The 21933-nt window shown below is 36.3% G+C and overlaps 1 protein-coding gene across 4 annotated transcripts in view; it reads left to right on the forward strand.

Annotated features, from left to right (window-relative positions):
* Positions 1–20063, forward strand: part of Eda2r (ectodysplasin A2 receptor) — a 39512-nt gene extending 19449 nt beyond the window's left edge. For 2 of the 4 annotated variants that reach the window (XM_032890370.1, XM_032890371.1), the window contains 5 exons: positions 12584–12762; positions 13204–13289; positions 14786–14950; positions 18065–18457; positions 19721–20063. In XM_032890370.1, the coding sequence (XP_032746261.1) occupies positions 12584–12762; positions 13204–13289; positions 14786–14950; positions 18065–18447 (813 nt within the window). In that variant the 3' untranslated portion in view covers positions 18448–18457; positions 19721–20063. Of the gene's footprint in view, positions 1–12579; positions 12763–13203; positions 13290–14785; positions 14951–18064; positions 18458–19720 lie in introns of all 4 variants that reach the window. The other 2 variants (XM_032890372.1, XM_032890373.1) reach the window with 2 other exon arrangements.
* Positions 20064–21933: the final 1870 nt, after the last annotated feature.

Below are 21933 nucleotides of genomic sequence, written 5' to 3' on the forward strand. Positions count from 1 at the left end.
TCAATTCACACCAAAAGTACATTCATGGACAAATTGCTTTTTTACTACAGAGATGTAGAAATGTCCCAACATATTTAAATCAATAAACATAATTTATGTCATATGTAGACTTAAAGATATAATATATAATTATTTCAATTGAGTTGTAAAATGGTTTGACAACTCTAACATCCTTCCTAAGAAAATGCTCACTATATTAAAAGCTACATACAACATACCTAAAACCAACATCGTCTTAAATGAAAAAAAAAAAAAAATCCCAGGCATTTCCACTCAGGATTAGAATAAGAATACACCCTCCTCCACTTGCCTCAATAGAGAAAAGGAAACTCTAGAAGATGATATGCTATGGGGTTGGGGTTAGGTCAGTGGTAGGCGCTTGCCTAGGGGCAAGCATAAAGGCCCTGGAGTTGGGTCCCCAGCTCAAAAAAAAAAAAAAAAAAAAAAAAAGAAGATGATATGCTGGTCAATTTTATGTCACACTGATATGAGTTACAATCATTTTAGAAATGAGAAAATGACCCCCCAAATTAGTCTTTGGGCAAGACAGTGGTGCATTTTCTTGATGAATGATTGATATCAAAGCCCCAGATCACTTTCATGGTGCTACCCCTCGGTGAATGATCTCGGGTGCTATTTTTAAAAAAAGGCCCCAATAAGAAAACCAGTACGCCGGACTTCTGCTTTAGTATCTTTCTCCAGATTCCTGCCACGACTTCCTTGGATGATGGATTATGATGTGAACACTGTAAGCTTGAAATAAACCCTTTCTTTCCTAAGTTGCTTTTGGTCATAATATTTTACCACAGCAGTAGAAACCTTTCTAAGATAGATGGAAAGACTGCTGATGTTCACAAACGAGAACATAATATTCTGAAAACAGCTATAGTACCAAAAAAGCCGACATGGTCAATATAATTCCTTTCAAAATATTAATGCCACTCTTCACAAAAGTAGAAAAAAAATAAATAAATTCATCTGGTAACACAAAAGACCCTGGATAGGGTCATCAATTCCAGGAAAAAGAACAATGAAATATACCCACACATCATTTTAAGTTGTCCTCCAGAACCATAGCAATAAAAATAACACTGGACTGGCAAAAAGGACACATGGATGGGTCTGTGCATCAGAATATAGAACCTAGACATAAGCCCACACAGCTACAACCAAATACGATTTTTCATAACGCTGCTTTAGAACTGTGCCTTAAGAAAAGATAACCTCACCAAGAAATGTTTCTGATATCCACTTGTAGAATAATTAAACCAGATCTATGACCACAGAAAACTAAAGCATCGCATCTGCGTACCACAACAGTCATGAAGCAGAGACAAGGCAAAAGAACTAGCTTTATATTAGGAAAATACATTTTCCTAAAGTTTCCAAAAAGACTTTTCTTTGCATCTTCTGATACAAAACTGGGTAATACATTTCTGTATACCTAGAAGGGTGACTATGAAATGTATATTTGGCAAACAAGAATGATTCTGTCATGGTTTGCTGAACAAATTAAACCATTTTTGAGCCTGGTCATTATACTACTTAGAATGAAATGAGCAAATGATTATTAAGGGAGGCCAGTGATGTTTGGCTAAGTAGCTAACAACATTCAAGACAACATTTCTGTTCAGTTACCTTTATTCAATTTTATATTTCACTCATGAATTATAAATATCACTGTAAACAAATTATTAGAGAAAATTAACAGTACTTCCTTGGGATATTTTTCTAGAAGTATAATTTGTAAGCTAAATACAATTTTAATATTCTTGTACTATATAAATAGGTACCACTCTTGAATTTTTTTACTAATTTCCATTACAATTGCGTGTATTTTCAATAATGCATAAAATTCCCATGTCCCAAAAGTCAAAACCAAAAATGAATAATGCATATTTCTATCATCTGTTACTTTTATGCTTTCTTCCATAATATTAATTATTAATTTATGAAGCTTTGAATTTATTTTTACTTTCCAAATATTTGACCGGGAAGCATACTAACTTGTAAACTCTTCCTTAGTGCAATGTTTATTCAACTTCAAGTACTTTTGCTTAGTAGACAAGTTATGAAATAAAGTATTTTTTTAATCCCTTTATATAATAAATATATTAAAATCAAAAATGTTTTTAAATTTTATTTTATTTCATTATTTTGTATGTACTTTTAATACATTTCCTTTTTATCATGTTTATTTGATAATATAGTAATAAATTCTTAAAGTTAAATATTATATATTTTTAGCATAAACCATTCTTGATTATGACTTTTAGTTAATTGTTCTTGTACATTATATAAACAACTTTTAAAAGGAAATAACTATACTTACTTCATGGTCAGCATTAAAATTTTGTGTCATCATCATGAAAGCATGATAAAATTAAGATAAATGTTTCCTGGTTATAAAACTGATTAGCAGTAAAAGCATTTGGAAACCTGAATCATTTTATAAACAAAACTCTTTTTGCCTCCTAACTATGAAAGATGATTCTCAACAAGAGTTTTAAATGATAATTTGCATGTTTTTAATTCTTAGGAAATGATTCATTCATCAGTGAAAGAAATGGCTACTGGGGGTAATTTGATAGTATCTGATTTTATCTACAATGCTAATTTCTGCCTTAATTGCTTTGCTTGGATGATTTAAAATTAAGATTGCTATTGATTGACACTATAAGGCTGAAGGCTACTATTTTATTTTTGTGCTCTCCGTTCCTATTCCTTTGTCTTTTCTTGCCTTCCTGTTGGTTATACAAAGTTATAATTTAGAACTTCATCTTGATGTATTTTTGATAATATTATTGTATTTCTTTGTATTATTTACTTAGCTGTTCTAAATACTAAAATACATACATGTGACTTTTCAGGATCTGCTAGTTTCAACTTTTCCCCATTTATGAGTATTGAAACATCCACTTAATTGCTTTTCCTTTTCCATTATCTTAGTAAGTGTTCCATTGCTATGAAGAGACACCATGTTCCCAGAAACTCTTGTAAAAAAATTTTAATTGGGTCTTGCTTACAGTTTCAGAGGTTTAGTCTATTATCAGCATGGAAGGAAGATGGCATGGTACTAGAGAAGTAGCTTGAAAGTTCTATATCCAGATCCACAGGCCCCAGGAAGAGAGAGTGACACTGGGACTGGCTTGGGCTTTTGAAACCTCAATGTTCACTCCCTTATTGACACACTTCCTCCAACAAGACCATGCCTATTTCAAGAAGCCAACACCTCCTATTCCTTTTCAAGTAGTGCCACTCTCTAATGACTAAGCTTTGAAATATATGAGCATATGGAGGCTATTTTTATTTGTGCCATTATACCCAATGTATGCATATAATTGTCATAGATATCAGATGTGATATTTTGTTATAATCACCACACTGGATTTATAAAATTTGTGAAAGAGGCTTTTTTTTAAAAGATGTTTTATACTTTTCAAAATTAAAATGATTATATGAGTTTTCTTCATTTCCTTTCTTCCCTACAATCATTACCATGTATTCCTCCTTGGTACTGGTGTGTTCTTCTCTAGGTAAGACTCTTTTCCCTACTCTGAGCATTCTTTTTTTTTCTACTGGATAGTTATTTGTTACATTTCAAATGTTATCCCTTTTCCTGGTTTCCCCTCTGGAAAACCCCTATCCCATACTCCCTCCCCCTGCTTCTATGAGGGTACTGTCCTACCTACCCACCCTATCCCAAAACCTGTCCAGGCATTTTCCTACACTGGGGCATCCAGCCTTCCCAGGACCAAAGGCTTGATGTCCCACAAGACCAACCTCTGCTACACATGTGGCTGGAGTCATAGGTCCCTCCATGTGTACTCTTTGCTTGGTGGTTTAAGTCCCTGGGAGCTCTGGGGATCTAGTTGATTTATATTGTTGCTCTTCCTATGGGCCGCAAACCCCTTCAGCACCTTTCTCTAACTCCTCCATTGGGGACCATGTGCTCAATTCAATGGTTGGCTGAGAGCATCTGACTCTGTATTTGTTGGGCTCTGGCAGAACCTCTCAGGAGACAGCTATATCAGGCTCTTGTCAGCAAGCATTTCTTAGCATCAGCAATAGTGTCTGGGTTTGGTGTCTGTATATGGGATAGATCCCCAGATGAGACAGTCTATGCATGGCCTTTCCTTAAGTCTCTGTTCCACACTTTGTCTCCATATCTCCTCCCTTGAGTATTTTGTTCCCCCTTCTAAGAAGGACTGGAGCATCCACACCTTTTTCTTCCTTCTTCTTGAGCTTCATGTGGTCTGTGAATTGTTTCTTGGGTATTCCGAGCTTTGGAGCTAATATCTACTTATCAGTGAGTGTATACCATGTGTGTTCATTTGTGACTGGATTACCTCACTTAGGATGGTATTTTCTAGTTCCGTCCATTTGCCTTAGAATTTCATGGTTATTGTTTTTAATATTGTTATAGGGTTTTTAACTATTAAAATGAATGTATGATACTTCATTGTCTATATGTACCACATTTTCTGTATCCATTCCTCTGTTGAAGAATATCTGGGTTGTTTCCAATTTCTGGCTATTATAAATAAGGCTGCTATGAACATAGTGGAGCATGTGCCCATGTTATATGTTGGAATATCTTTTGGGTGTATGTCCAGGAGTGGTATAGCTGAGTCCTCAGGTACTACTATGTCCAATTTTCTGAGGAACTGCCAGACTGATTTCCAGAATGGTTGTACCAGTCTGCAATCCCACCAACTATGGAGGAGTGTTCCTCTTTCTCCACTTCCTTGCCACCATCTGCTGTCACCTGAGTTTTTGATCTTAGTCATTCAGACTGGTGTGAGGTAGAATCTCAGGGTTGTTTTGATTTGCAATTCCCTGATGACTAAGGGTGTTGAACATTTCTTCTCATGGTGCTTCTCAGCCATTAGATATTCCTCAGTAGTGAATTGTTTGTTTAGCTTTGTACCTCATTTTTAGTAGGGTTATTCGGTTCTCTAATGTCTAACTTCTTGAGTTCTTTATTGGCAAAGATTTTTTCTCAATCTGTTTGCTGCCATTTTGTCCTGATGACAGTGTCCTTTGTCTTACAGAAGCTTTCCAGTTTTATTAGGTCCCATTTGCGGATTCTTGATCTTAGAGCATAAGCCATTGGTGTTTGGTTCAGGAAATTTTCCTCTGTGCCCATGTGTTTAAGGCCCTTACCCACTTTCTCTTCTATTAGTTTCAGTGTATCTGGTTTTATGTGGAGGTTCTTGATCCACTTGTACTTGAGCTTTGTACAAGGAGATAAGAATAGATCAATTTGCATTCTTCTACATGCTGACCTCCAGTAGAACAAGTACCATTTGCTGAAAATGTGGTCTATTTTCAACTGGATCGTTTTAGCTCTTTTGTCGTGGATCAAGTGACCATAGGTGCATGGGTTCGTTTCTGGGTCTTCAATTCTATTCCATTGATCTACCTGCCTGTCCCTGTACCAATACCATACAATTTTTATCATGATTGCTCTGTAATACTGCTAGAGGTCAGGGATGTTGATTCCCCCAGAAGTTCTTTTATTGTTCAGAATTGTTTTCACCATCTTGGTTTTTTGTTAGTCCAAATGAATTTGCAAATTGTTCTTTCTAACTCTATGAAGAATTGAGTTGGAATGTTGATGGGGATTGCATTGAATCTGTAGATCGTTTTTGACAAGATGGCACTCTGAGCATTCTTTAGTTGAGGGAAGCTCTTTTTGTGTGGTTAAAGTCTCCTGGCTTTCCCCATTAACTTTAACATATCCATGTTCTTCTTTTTCAGCCCACATTTAGGCACTCATGCTGTTAAGATTATGGGTGTCTTTCCAACATTACTATGATACACAATCTCACAGCAAATTTGCTCATTTTCAGATTCTTATACTCTTTTCACAATATTCATTGACTTCTAGGTATAGGAGTGGTTTTGTAGATGTATCCACTGGGGCTCGGCATCACAACAATGAATTTTGATTAATCCTCATTTTCTGCAATGGTCTTCTGTGGCACAGATAATTATCTTAGCTAAGGGGTAATGAAGACAACACTATTACTGTGCTATGATTATAAAGGCATCATACAGAATGTGATTAGGGATATTGGTGGTTTAGTAAAGTGGTAGTTATAAGCAGTTTAGATCCAAGTTTTGTGACTGTACTAGGACTAGGTGGTTGAAAAGGTTTCCTGTAACAGACATGGTATCCCTCTTGTTGAGCAGGTCTTAAGTGAAATTAGAAAGATGTTGATTATCACCAAGTATGTGTGCTGTGGCTGTACCTATAAGGCTTATTGTGCGATGGTGTTCATTGTTTTGGTTCATCTATATCAGAGCTGGGTAGGACTGTGTTAGTTGTATCCTTCCTTTGGAAGCTTGTATTGTCCCATGGCCTCTTCTAGTATTGTTAAAATTAGTCCTCATGGAGAAGGTATTCAAGCGAGTTCTAGTACCAAGTCCTCTGAATCCTCTCCTTGAAGTGCATATGTGTGTAGAAACAGAGACTTACCTTCTACTTATGAGAGCAATCATTGTTGATAGCAATAGGCTACTTGTTTTTGGAGTCTCTTGGACAGCCATGTGCACAAATTGAAAATAGGATTTCTCATGCCTGCTCTTTGCATTTTTGTTAGATTTTCTTTGGTTCTTGGAGGAAGCATCGCCAATCCAGATAAGAAAATTTTATTTGAAGATACATGAATATTTATACATAAATTTATATATAATAGATGTTAAAGTAAATAGTTAATAGTATGACCTTTTTAGACATGCTTGCTATTATTTTATCATTTTCATTCTATTTTTATCTCTATTTCCCTTCCATAATTTGAGCCTCTCTTTCCGATTTCCCTGATCACATCATTTGGACCTTGCTGCTTCCCTTTGTTCTGATCTTAAGCCTAATTTCTTAATAATATTTGTGGGTTGTTTTTCTCTTTATTTTTGAGCTCTCTACATATTTTGGATCTTAATCCTTTTCAGATATATAGCTGGCAAAAGTTCTTATTCTATTTTTCAAGGTTCATTTATTTATTTTATATATGTGAGTACACTGTTGCTTTCTTCCGACACACCAGAAGAGGGCATCAGATCCCATTGTAGATGGTTGTCAGCCACCATGTGGTTACTGGGAATTGAACTTAGGACCCGTGGAAGACCAGTCAATGCTCCTAACTGCTGAGCCATCTCTCCAGCCTCCAAAGATCTTATTCTTTATGGGATTGTTTCTTTAGCTGTAAAGAAGCCTTTTAGCTTTTTGAGTTTCGCTTTTTAATTCTATGATCAGTTATTACTCTCAGTACGTGAGCAAATGCGACACCATTTAGAAAGCCCATTTCCTACATTTGTTTTATGTACAGTACTTTGTATATTTTGCTCTAACCATTGGTATTTCTTACTTAGGTCTTTGTCCATTTGGATCTAGATCCATTTTGTCAAGGGTAATAGATCCAGATCTGCTCTTTCTCTTACATGTAAACACCCTGTTTTCCTGGCACCATGTGTTCAATATACTGTATTTTCACCAGGGTACATTTTGGCATCTTTGTAGAATATTACATGGATGTGGTTATACATACTTGTGTTTAAATCATCCGTTTTGTTTCTTTGGTCAATGTGTTTATTTTTGTGCCATTATCATATTGTTTTCATTATTTGACCCAGTAATATGTATTAAAACTTGACTGGGTCTTGCCCCTGGAGTTTCATGAATTTTAGGATAGTTCATTTCTTTTCTCTTTCTGTAAAGAATAAGACAGAATCTTTGATTGTGATTGCATTAAACTCTAAATTGCATTTGATAGGATACTCACAATTTTCACAATACTAATTAGAATACTCATTGATTTTCACAATATTAATTCTACTAATCAGTGAGCATGATTTGTGTTTCTACTATCTTTATCCCATTCTTTAGAGGTTTACAATTTTCATCATATAGGTTCTTCATGTCTTTGGTTCAGTTTATGCCTGGGCATTTAACTTTCTTTGATACTGTTGTGAATGAGAGGCTACCCATGATCTTTTTCTATGTTTTCTGTTTAGTGGTGGTATTGATAGATTATATATTTGCTTGTTTCTACAAGTCCTCTGGAGAATATTGGTGATCTCTAACATATAATATCATGTCATTCACAAATAGAGATAGTTTGATTTATTGTTCCTAATTAGTATACCTTTAGTTTCCTTTCCAGGCCTTAAGTTGCCTGGCTGGCGCTTACAGTATTGAAAGGGAGTGGGAGGAAGAGCTCAGTTATTATAACTGTATTTTTATGATTCCAATATTTTTCATATTTCCTGAAGCTTTAAAAGCTACTAGTTTTGATCATTCCTTTCTGATTGAAATTTTCTGGTAGCTACTATTTTATTGTGTCTACGGGCAACAGGGGAGTTTTCTCTTGCCTGAAGAATATCTTCGTTTTACCTTTTTTCTTAAGTTTCACTGCATATTAGAATTTGCACTTGGCAGTTATATACTCTCAATATTTAAAAAATATGGCTTAAGAAAAACTTTCAAAGTTTCAGACAAAAGCTCACTGTCATTTTCACTGATTGTTGTCTTGGAGTTAGTGTCATACTTTCCTGAATATTTTCAATACTGACCTTTTCCAAGAAGTTTCATTATATACACACAATATAATCTCCAGTTTTATTATACATATACATATGTGTATATAAATATATACACATATACATACACACACCCACATGTATGGGTATGTCATGGGGTAAACATGTATGGAGTATATAAATACATGTGTATAGTGGGGTGTTTTTCAATTCATGCCCCTGTTCCCAAAATTAACAACTCTGAGACTCAAATATATTTATAAATACCTAGACCATATAGCTATGCATGTTTCCCCAACTAGCTCATGAATTAATGTATCATTTGTTCAAATATAAGTTCTGCCACGTGGCTGGCAACCTCTTTCCAGGTTCCATGAGTCTCCTCTTTCATATCCCAGGTGCAATCTCCCCTTTCTTTCTATCCCAGAATTCTATCATTGTACCAGATGCTGTAACTTCTATTTCCTGCCTAAGTCTATAGGCCAACCAGCATTTTATTGCTAGCTCTGTACAGTATGCAAGAGATTCTTTCTACACATATGTGTATTTGTTTGATTTGGTAATCATATTTGATGATTATTTTTCCAAATCTAAAAAAAAAAGTTTAGCCTTTGTTTCTTTGACTATTTCCTGCCACACATTTTATTTGTTGGATTTCCTGTGATTTTTGATAGTTTTATTGCTTGATATTAGCCCCGAAATTCTCCAATCATTTTCTTGTTTTTGTCTATTTTAGTCTAATTGTCCTGCTATTTGAACTGTATTCCTTCTATTGTTTCATCTTCAGGTTCAGTGATTTTTCTCATTTTCTAGTAATCAGCACAACCCATGAATTTTGTTCATTTATTTAGTTATTTTTATAACTTCTATTTGGCTCTTAAAAACAATTTCTTTAAGCTGAATATGGTTACTTTCAGCTCTAATGCCAGCATTCTGAAGGCAGAAACAAAATTACTTCAAGCTTGAAGGCAGCTTATGCTCCATGATGAGTTCCAGGCCAAATAATGCTATAGAGACACTATTTTAAAAACCAAATTTCCCCCCAAAAAATGCACTCATGGGTGTGATATTTTAATTTCTCTCATATTTAAATGTATTTTCTAATTGCTTGTCAAAGCATTTTTGGGGTGCTTTAAATCCTTGTTAAATAGTTCTAATAATTGATTCATCTAGCTAGTGGTATCTGTTGATTGTCCTTTTTTCACGAATCTGATTTTTTTTTATTCTTATTAACATGTATGTTTTATTGTGTCTGATGTTTGTTTCATTGAATCTGATAATTATTTTCAGGGGACTTGGAGTCTTACTAAATCTTTCCATTTAGCAGGCTGTGTTAACATACAGGTTCTGGCCTTCTTTGTGGATGTCACTTTAAAAGACTAATTTTCTGTATCCCTGCATTATTTGGTGTCTATTGGTTCTTAGTACTGCTGTGTATTACAGTACTCTTCTAGACTATGTGAGATTTGGAAAGATGTTTCCTGAGAAATTTCTCCATCTCTTGTGAAGTAAAGAAGTCTCTGAGTTGTGGAGATTACCTGTCTGATACACTCAACCATACAGCCTTATGCAGTAGCATTCTTAGTTCCACAAGATTAAGAGGCTAGTTGGACTGGATACTCATATCAGTATCCCTGTTGCTCGTGTCTCCTGAAACACAGTATCTCTGTGCATGTTGAAGCGTCATAAGCTAGCCAACTCTTTTGACACAAAAATTTCTTACCTTTAAAATACGGATAATAATGCCATCTTAGAAATTTTTATAGTGAATAAACATGTATAAAAGTCCCTGAAGGCAGGGATTTTTTTCACTCTGATACTTTTAATCATTTAGTCATAATACCTATGGCAGGATCAAAATATATAATAGTTTCTTAATAAATATTATATAAATTATTAGTACAATGAAGGACAATTCTGAACAATCAGTATAAGTATTATTGTCACTGAGTGTTGGCTAATTTCCATCATTGTTTCTCTAGTGCGTGAACTGAAAAGGACTCATGTCATGTTCTTCTGATACTGGTGGCCTACTTATTATTTCAGAATACACAACAGTAGAGAATTACTATGCACTAGGCATGATGATAACAATAGTATTTGGTTTTTCCCAAGGTCCCGGGGATATCTAGTCTCACTCTCTTGGTTCTCCAAGCAGTATTGGGTATGGTTTCCATCTTCTGGAGTGGATCTTAAATCAGATTGGTTACTCCCACACAAGCTTTGGGCCACCATTGTCTTAGCATATCTCACATTAGGATACTATTTTAGATTAAAGAGTTTGTTTGTACCTGGGATGGTGTTCATATTTCTCGTCCTTTTGTAGTATATAGAGTACTTTCTGATACCAAGAACACTAGTACTTATGGGTGAAGGCTCTCTCTCCATAGGCCTGCTAGAGTTCTCCATGTTTAGTGAATTGTGTAGGTATTGTCTTCAGGAATTGGGCCTTGTCATCAGTTTGTGGAAAACAACCTATAGTCTTGGCCACAGCCTGGGTTATTTGGTGGTTCCCATGGGACCCCTTTTAACTCAATTAAATATAACCCAGTTCTACTACTGGAGGTTTAATTTGGTAACAAGAGATATCCAGATGGGGGATCTGTTTGCCCCTATTATTTTGGGTAATTCCTTTAGATTGCCTTCATGTATGAATACACTTTAAGACACTTCTACTATATCAAATGTTCCAAAATAGTTCAAACTATGCTCAAATGTTACCCGTAATTTTAGTTGTTTTTCCCCACTTCCACTACCCCGTCTTTCTCTTCCCTGCCCCACCCTGCTTGACCATCTCTAATACCCCAGCCAGTCCATCCATAACTATGTATTCTATTTCTCCTTTCTATCCATCTCCTTTTGGAATAACAGCTCAATCATAATTGGCTTAGCAGACAATATCCACATATTAACAAATGTATACCATATTTGTCCTTCTGGGTTTATTCTGGCCTTTTTTTTTTTTTTTTTGTTCTATCTGCTTACCTACCCATAGATTTTTTTTTTATAGGTGAGTAATGCTCCCTTGTTAAAATATACCACATTTTCTTTCTCCATTCATCTGTTGAAGGACATGTAAATTGTTTCCAAACTCTGGCTATTATTAATAGAGCAGCCGTGCACATTGTTGAACAGGTGTCTCTGTGGTAGGATAAAGCATGCTTTGAGTATATCCCCAAAAGCGGTATAGCTGGATTTTAAAGTAGATCGATACCCACCTTTCTAAGGAACCACCACACTGGTTTCCATAGTAAAAGAGATAAAATTACCTTTGCAGAACATTTATTTCAATCTCTTCATGTATTCAGTTCTTATGCATAGAAAGAATGTGTTTACAGTAATAGCCCTAGTACCAATACATTGATACCAGACCTAAAGCAAAAGTCAGATATATCCATTTCCCAGCGTATATTAAAATGTTTTTACAATGACCTAGAATAAGAAGTAATTTTCTATCAGTACCTAACATATACAAAATGTGTTTTATCTGTGACAGTTTCAGTGCAAACAATAGGTACTATTCTTTAATGTCAGATATTTTCGAATATGCACCCTTTGATATACTATAAAAGTGGGCTTTCTCGTATGCTATATACTTAATAGTAATCAGTTGTCATGTGGCCTCTGCTATCGATGAAAGTGAAGTGTATTATTTCTTGGGGACAAAATGTTCTCTTTTACTTGATGTTCCTATCATGCAAGCACAAAATGAAACCATTCATGTATGGGATGCCCCATTGTAGCTAATCTAGGCCCCAACCCTCATTAAGTCTCTAGTAAACGGAGTATTAGTAAGAAATAAACTAAAATTTGGAAATTTTGTCCATAGTGTAGTCTTGTTTATTTTTATTGATGCACTTAGGTTTACTTCATTTTATGTCACTATTCTATTTAGTTAATTTCAGTTTTCAGTGCTGGTTACATATGATAAATTTATTTAATAAAACTTGTAGTTCAAAAAATAGTGTCTTATATCATATTCACTTGACTTACAACAGATCCTCTCCCTAAGCTCTTATGAACACCTTCTATATTTCAGGATTGTGGTTATGGAGAAGGTGGAGATGCGTACTGCATAACCTGCCCTCCTCGAAAGTATAAAAGCACTTGGGGACATCACAGATGTCAGACATGCATCACTTGTGCTGTCATCAATCGGGTCCAGAAGGCCAACTGCACAAATACCTCTAATGCTATCTGTGGAGACTGTCTGCCCAGGTAAACCTACTAAATTGTATAAGTCCTTCTGGGAATTTTTAACATTCTTTGATGCCCTTTATCATCCTACCTCTTAGTCAAAGGATTCTAAAGACCAGTTTTCTGCTCTAGTTAGGCCTCATGAATAGGGAATCTATATCTTCCTAACGAGATCTATCTATACAAAGTATGTGGGAATTTTCAAATACAGATGAGCACCTAGAAGCTTTTTAATCATGCTGATATTCTGCCTAAAATTTAAAGTAAATGTCATGTGCAATCATGAGGAAGTTGGCATCATGTAATAATCAGGAAAAATAGAGACTGAATCACACTTGGCAGAGATCTCAGGAGGGTAGGCACTCCCATAAAGGAAAGACATTTTCTAGCATTTCAGGAAGGGCTGTTACAAGTCAATTGCTTGTCTCAGCACTCTGCCATTCCTTTCTGCTCTGATCACAGGTTCTACCGAAAGACACGCATTGGGGGCCTGCAGGACCAAGAATGCATCCCGTGTACAAAGCAGACTCCTCCTTCTGAGGTTCAGTGTGCGTATCCATTTTTTCTCTCCTTTCTTTCACAAACTTCTGTTTGTCAGTGGAATCAAGAAAGTTCTTGATTCTTGTAGGAGGAAAATACTCCTTGACACTTGTTCCTTTGGCGTATATTAAACAAAGGTAGTGGCCTAGGATAAAATCCCAACTTTTCAGCATTCAGAATCATTAAGCCTCCTTTTCCTTGTCTTAAGAAATATATCTAATGAGAAAAGATTTGTATTCATACTTTGTGAGCTACCTGGCAAGGTTTTAGGGATTAATGCATGATACAGTGTATTTAAAAAATAACATTTCTGCACATGATTGTTATTAGAGTCAATATTGCTATTAGAGTCAATATACATAGCATATGGAAATTCTAAGATCCTAGACCACATTAGAAGCTGAAAACAGAACTAGAATCTATCCTGTGTCACTAGACATTTACTTATTTGCCTGATGTTCTATCTTCTCATATGCTCTTTAAATGATTGGTGTTTTCATAACAGTCATGACACATCAAACAGACATTGAACATAAATATAAAAGGTAAAATCCTATATTATCTGAGATTCCTGGATAATTAATCCCACAATTTTGTATATTTCTTTCAGATTTTTTTAAACAACAAGCATAATAAACTTCCCTTTAGATCCTTTCTGAGTCTTCTGTCCTTTCCTCCACAGAAATAAACACTTTTCTTTAATTTTAAGAAGCTTTTTGCTAGGCTATCCTATGGTTAAAAAAAAATCCCATGCTCCTTTTCATAAGGAAAAGGCCTTCTTCCATCATGGTCCTATGATTGCTAGGCCACTTAGTGTCCAGTTCCTTATCACAGAAAGAAGTGGTTAAGATGTATCAGCTCTTAACTGACTCAGTGTGAAAGTGACAGGCATTGCTTTTACTCAAAGTGCATTGGGACTTTGTGGATGTCGTTGGCTTTACTGTAAACCTGTATACAGAGTGTGGTGAATTCATTGGCATATTTCTCTGCCTTATTTTCCACTGCTATTTAAATGTTTATATTACTTCACATCTATTCATATTCTTAGACAATATTTGTTATTACTTTGTGTTTTACAACATTTTCTATAAAGGTCATAAGCTATCCTTTCTTCACTTTGTTTTGCTCCACTGGGTTATTTATATTAATCAATGAAAGGTCTTTTATGACGTCTTAGAAAAATCACGATTTACTGATCCAGTGTTCACTGATGAGCATTTTAATCTGGTAATATTTGTTTTTAGGTTATACTACCAAACAGAGCATGAGTGAAGCACAATATGGAATTTTTTGGTTAGTGATGCTAACATATACCATGCCTGCAGCATATGACCTCTGCTTTATTTTAATTTTACCTATTCTCAAATATGAAGATAGGAGGCCTGATACAGATGGCCTAAAGGAAAAGATGTGACCTACAGAACTTTAGGGCCCTTGTCAGAATGACAGTTAATTGTCTACTTTGACCGACCTTACCCATTATTTTGTTGTTGTGGTTCCACAGGTACCTTCCAGCTGAGTTTAGTGAAGGTAGACGCACACACTCTTCCTCCTAAGGAAGCCACACTTGTCGCACTGGTAGGAAGTCTGCTAGTGGTCTTTGCCCTGGCCTTCCTTGGACTCTTTTTCCTTTATTGCAAGCAAATCTTCAACAGACATTGTCAGTGTGGTAAGTATGTCTATTGACATGAATCGGAAGTAAGACACCTTTTTAAAATGTGTATTTATTTGTTTGTTTGTTTGTTTGTTTATTTTTGGTAAAAGGGAAATTTTTCTGAGATTGCATAATAAAGTGCCTTCCCTGCCACACTGGACAATCCCAGCCATGATGCTCTGTTGTCCTATGGGAACTATCGGGGATGCTATAAAAAATATAGGAAGCCAAAAGGGCTAGAGTCTACCTAGAAGTAGAATGGACAAGTTTATTAGGTTTTAAGTGTTCATGGAGCATTTCCCTTTAGGGGAAATCACTTAGTAAAGGAAACTAAGACTGAACATCCAGATTACTATTAAATCATCGTCTAACACAAGTTATCTAGATTCTTAGGTTTACTTATTTTTAATCTTCAAAATGATGGATGGGATTAAATACATTGTTTATTTTATATATATTTACACATATTACATATATATAAATATATGTGTATATATGTATATACAAATAGATTCTGAAACATCAGAGTTGAAGAGGATTTAGCTATACCTAAAACATGAGGAATAAAAGTTGATGAGGCTTACAATAAATTCTGTCAATATAGTAATTTCCCAAAATGGGATAACAGAAAGCATAGTGTTTACTTAAAATTCTTATACTTTTCTGTTATCCAAAATGCTGCTGCCCAAGGAAATCCAGACAAAGTCATGTGAAATGGCTATATAGAGAAAATAAAGAGATATGATCATGTTTAAAGTTTTGACAACACTTTTACTTGTTTTCAACTTCATCTACCAACCAATAATGTAAGGCAGAAAGTACAGTTCATTAAGGGACAAATATGAAAGAGGTGAGATCATCAAGACTAAGACATTATAATTCCAGACAAGAATACCTGTGCCCAATGCAGTGTCAGTGCAATTAAGAGAATTGTGAACTAAGCAGGTGGAGCAACAACAACAAAGCAAAATAAAGACAAACACCACCGGGGTTGGGGATTTAGCTCAGTGGTAGAGCGCTTGCCTAGGAAGCGCAAGGACCTGGGTTCGTTCCCCAGCTCAGGAAAAAAGAACCAAAAAAAAAAAAAAAAAAAAAAAAACAAACACCACCAAAACAAAGAAAAAAACCTAACTCAGACTAACAAGTAGATCTGTGTTAGTAAAGGAAAGGATACAGTTTACTAGATACAAGGACTCTCAGGATTCCTTAATTTAATGGATACTGGGACTGAAGCAACACTGTTTATTTTAGCTTTACTCGATGCTGAAAAGATCCTTAGATAGAGCTTGCTTAGTTTCATTCTAGAGCCTATCAATAGCTTATTTGCGTGTACTCTGTTTAAGCAAAGATGAATCTAGAATTTCATGAGGTGTAGTATTCCCCCTTCTGATTCTAAATGACTCTTCTTCAACTCTACTTCAAATTCCTTAGGACTAATCGGATAGCTCAGACATTTAAGATAATGGTGGACTGCAGTATCTCTGTTTCATTAACCATGCAGACTTTCAAAGGTGGTGTATGAAATAAGAACTCTTGCCTGGTCCTGGATCATGGGTAATGAAACGTTTCGGTCCCAGAATGTGAATGTGATGAAATATCTGGCAACTGCCTGTCTCCATATTCCTTCCTTGGGAAAGAAGAAATGAGAAGCTCTCTCTAGACTAAAGATACAATTGTAGTACCCTTCCGGGAGCATGAGGACAGGTAGTTTCCCATTGATTTTCATATGAGAAAACCATTTATCAGTACTCATTGACTTACACACACTTGCTAGGGCTGTGTAATTGAAGGTCAAGTTGGTGTGAATTAAATCATGTAGATACAGAAAAAATGAATAAGATTGTGGCATACTAGAAAGACCATCTCCTATCGAATCAAGACTCCATTACTCAATTCTTCCTTATTGTTAGCACTGCAAAACCTTCCACGTTTTCAAAGAATCCAGAACTTTCTAATTTTGGATGAAACTTTGTTATTAACTCACAAATAATTTGAACAAACAGCAGAACCATATCCACAGTGGAGAAATCATGAATACACACTCAGGTTGTAACTTCATATTGAATCAGACTTATGTAGGTGTTACTTATCACTGATTTAGCAAACTGTCACATACTTAATGGCTTATCTCAGTTACCATAGCTCAGAAATTTAGCAGGCTTCCCTGGGTCTTCACACTGCCTGAATCAAAATCTTGGCAGGACTGTGTTTCTTTCCATACACTATATGTGAGTCTGTTTCCTCATGAATTTATAAGATTAAAGGTCTATTTTCTTGCTGAAGGTCATTTACAGCTTCTAGAGCAGTGGTTCTCAACCTGTAGGTTGCGATCACTTTGGGGGTCAAATGACCTTTTCACAGGGATTACGTAGGACCATCAGAAAACATGGGTATTTGCATTATGATTCAACAGTAGCAATATTAGCTATGACAAAGCAATGAAAGTAATGTTATGGTTGGGGTCACCACAGCATGAGGAACTGTATTAAAGGGTCATGGCATTAGGAAAGCTGAGAACCACTGCTCTAGAGGACGATCATCTCCTTTGGCTCATAGCTCTCTTCTACTTCTAAAACTAGGGATGGTATATTGATTTTGTTTTATGCCACGTCTCTCTAGTGTCATTTCTGCTTTCTAAATCTTCTAAGAATACATCTAGTAACTAGAAAAAATGAAAGTAAATTAAAATATTTATCATTAAGCATGGAATAAAAATATTATGATTTAGCTTTAAGAGGTGTATGAACCCATGTGCATAATTCAAGATAATGTTCCTATTTTGACATGTACTACCTTAATTCTGTCTGGTCCCTTTGCTATATTTCATAAAATCCATAGATCATGGAAGAATGGGACGTGTTACAATCTCTTTTCCAAGCATTTATCTCTATCTGAACACATTCGTCTTCTCTAATCCAGCATTTAACAGTTTAATGTGATACCCCAATGAAAATATGTTTTTGAAATGTGTCATTTTAGCTCACTTTTAGGTGCTCTGGTTCTCCAGGAGGAGAACAGAAACTCTGTCTCCTACATCCTCTCACCCGCTCCCTATTTTGTGCTCAGTAAAAGGTAACTTGTTGAAAAGAGACCCTGACTTTGGTTGACTCAGTGGCTTTCTGCTTTGAGTTGCAGGAGGTTCATTGCAATATGAGGCTGAAAAGGCAGTGCAGGAGGATTCTCTTTTAACCACGCCACCTGGCCAGGAGACCAGTCCTGAGTTTCCAGCAAATGGGAGCATCTTTGAGATCAAGCCCCTTAACTCCATCCTGGATGATGACTGCAGCTCCACTCGCGGCTTCCCCACTCAGGAATCCTTCACCATGGCTTCCTGCGCCTCAGAGAGCCATTCTCAATGGGTCCATACCCCCATTGAATGTACAGAGCTGGACCTGCAAAAGTTTTCCAGCTCTGTCCCCTGTCCTGGAGCTGAAACCTTGAGAGAGAACACAGCCGAACACTCAGGAGACAGGCTGGACCTCTATGTACCTTTTGAAGTTCCCAGCCTTTAACTCTACCAAGGTGAGCTGAAAAGATAGGGCTAAAGGTCCAGAAGGTGCGGGCCACCCTCAGGAAATTTCCAACCCGGGTTCTATTGTTCCATAAGGTTTGGATGGAAGAACAGCAGGAAACCAGGGCTGATAGAGGTTGGAGAGGCAACAGTTGGGGCACTAAATTTTGAGCTAAGTTTACATTGGACTTCTAGGACAATTGTCTGCAAACCAGGCAGGATGACATGAAGCCAATTTCAGATCCCACTATCAACTAATCATATTCAGGTTTTTCCTTTTGTGTGTACAAGTAGAACAGCGCTGTACAGATATGCAGCTCCATATTCTGAGAAATATCAATTCCTGAATAGCTTTCTGAACTTGTGCAAATCATTTTACTTCTTTCAGACTCAGAGCCTTCCACTCATACGTTTTCTTGAGGATTGATTGAAAGCATATACAAGTGTCCTTTATAGTGTCTGCATGTTAGGCCCTTTTTTTCCTTTACCCATGTAGTCACAAATTAGAAATCCCTTTTATATTGGTTACATTTGATTCTGAACTTCATAATGTCATCCCTCTGTTGTAGGCAAATAAGAAATACGTTAACCTCATTTTAAGAAGCAGGAATCAAGCAACAGAGATGAAAGAGATTTGCTTAAAATCACAGAACAACCCAATCTCAGAAATAAACTAGAACCCAGGATTAGCAGTCCCATTATAGAACTCGTTCAACTTCATCACTGAATTTGAAATATATATGTATATATCTCAATATATGTCTCATAACATATATGTGTGCATGTGTATATATATATATTTTTGGGACTTTGAATTTTTTAATTTTGGATTAAGGATTCTCAATCTATTTTTTCATTTAAAAACTATGCAGTTTTTTTTCATATGTTGCAGTGAACAGGAGCTCACAACTGTAAAAAGAATAATTGTATCTCATACTCATTTATGGGTTCTGGTTTTATTCTGATTCCTCTGCATTCTGAGAAAACTAAAGACAACATCTGTCTGGAAAATACCACTTTTTTGTGTGTTTTTTTTGTTTTGTTTTTTTGTTTGTTTTTTTTTTAATCATGGTGCTTATAATGTAATCCAATTTTTTTTAAAAAAATTACTAGTTTGCAATAGTATAGATTTGTCATCTCTGTAGGCGGATGAGGTATTTCTGCTATTACATGTTAGTCTTTACTGGTCTAGCCATTAACCTTTAGAGAAAAGGAGGAGGAGGGTGGTGATGAGCTTGTATCGTAGGATTCTAACCTCTCTGCTTTCTTTCTAGGTCTCTTTCACTCTTGACAAGCTTGCCAGTGCTTGTTGCTGGGCTTTCCTGCTCTTCTTTTATTCAACAACAGTAGCCGGAGCCTGGGATGTAGGTCCTGCAATAACCAGCACTCGAAAATGGGGTACAGAGCCCCACACTACCAGAGGATTGATTCCCCAATGACTGACTTTGAACACTTTTTGTTTTCTTATTCTAGTCTGGGGATCCAGATTCCGTAGCCATGGGACTACTGGGTCTGTTCTTTCTCTTTAATTAATTATAGAAATGAGGGGAATAACAATGAGTGAGGTAGTTTTCCTGCCTGTATGTTTCCTGCCTATATTTTTTAACAAGTTGATCTACAAAATTCTTTTTTGTACACAGAATGAAATACTTCCCCTTTAGCCTTCTGTTGACCCTCCTCCCTCCCCCACACACACACACACACACACACACACACACACACACACACACACATCGCACACAGAATGAGGGGATGATGAGGAAGATATCAAGGGCAGGCCTGAAGCCTGAGTTTTACAACTCATATCCTAGACTTCTATAGCTATGAGACTGTCAAGCCAGTATATTTCTTTGACCTTTCATTCTCAGAGACAGGCTATCAGTACTCTCTAGTAGGGATACAAATTAGTGTCTCCTAGATTTTTTTTAAATTGATGTTTCCTAAACTTCTTTTCATTTTTACTACTACAATATTCTTACCTTTTCCCCCTTCATAGTCAGGTGCTGACTGTGAAGTTTCTCAGGTGCAGGAGTAGTGCCCTGTGGAACTGCGGGGACCATTTGGTGCTTTCTTGGCTTAGAAAATAGTCTTTCTATTTCTCTTAAGCCTAAACCTCCAGTTTTACATGCTTCTCAGCATGAATTGAAACCTTTTTCTTCTTCTTCTTTTTTTTTTTCTTTTTTTTTTTTTTTTTTGTGGAACATGTCAGATGTAATCCTAAGGACTTAGATGTGACTATCCCGTATTGGCTTTACTTTATGCCTGCATGTTCAAAGTGAGCCATTAGGATTGATGCCTAGTCCTTCATCGTGGTTCAGGTTTCAATGGGAAAAAGTGCTTAAATGAGTAAACAACTGGATCTTGGGAGTTATATATACTATCCTGAATGCTGGTGTGATTTAGCTTATTAAAAAACAAATTGAAGACACACACAATTATTGTGGGTCAAAGATGTAAAGATGCACTAAAGCTGTCCGTGCTGCACTTTACATTATTCACATTTTAGTTGTCCTCTCCATGACTCGGTACACAAACTTTGATATAGGTAGTGCAGGGGTTGCTCAGTGCAATAGGAGTGCGTAGAAAGGCTTGAATGGTTTTAGTCATTTTTCCTCATTTGACACTGCCGACTCTTAAAAGGTAGAAGCGCAGGGCATGTATTCTTCTAATATCAAGGTAGCAGAAGCAGAAGTAATGGAATTTGGAAGCAAACTGCCCTTGCATTGTAAGACTCTCAGAAACACAAGGGATAGGAATTTAGATAGTGTTGGAGTACTTGCATTTAGCATGATCAAGTTATTATATCCATCCTAGCATTGCAAAATAAAGAGATGGGTGGATGAAGGGGGAAAAGAAAGGAAGTAAAGAAGAAAACAAAACATTTCCACCACCAAGAAATGTACCAGATTCCATAATTGGCTAAGTGCTACTGAGGCTGTCGTGGAGTTTTCCATTGGAAAATATCACACGAGGTCATCTTATATTAGAAGGTTTTCTTGCCTTTAGCTCTTAAACACTGTTTATAATAATTTTCTGTTTGTTTCTTGATTCCCTAGACTCATAGCACTCTGTGAGTTTGCTGGAAGGTCTGATGGATGTTCGAAGAGCAGTGGTTCTGAGTTGTAGTGTAACACATAAACGAATTTTAATATGGGTCTCCCGGGCCTTATCTAATATTTGACGTTCTTTTTCTCTACCCCCAGCAGAAAGCCAGACTACAGTTTGATCTTTCAGGACCCTACAGTACATTTTTGAGCCAATTTTTCCTTTCCTATGTCTGGGCTCCCCAAGCAACCGTGCACCACGCCTCCAAAGTTACCCACAGCATTTTTCAAGTTAGCTAAGTGAGGATGTGAAGGGTCCCCCAAGGTATGGGTATTTCTTTGACATGTCGGTTCGATGCATACTTTATTGTCCATTTGGTTCTTTTTGAAAATTCATTTTGCCTTTAGCTCTTACCTGTACATCTCAAGAGCAAAGAAAACAG

Source organism: Rattus rattus, chromosome X (genome assembly GCF_011064425.1).
Source record: "Rattus rattus isolate New Zealand chromosome X, Rrattus_CSIRO_v1, whole genome shotgun sequence".
Taxonomy (NCBI): Eukaryota; Metazoa; Chordata; class Mammalia; order Rodentia; family Muridae; genus Rattus; species Rattus rattus.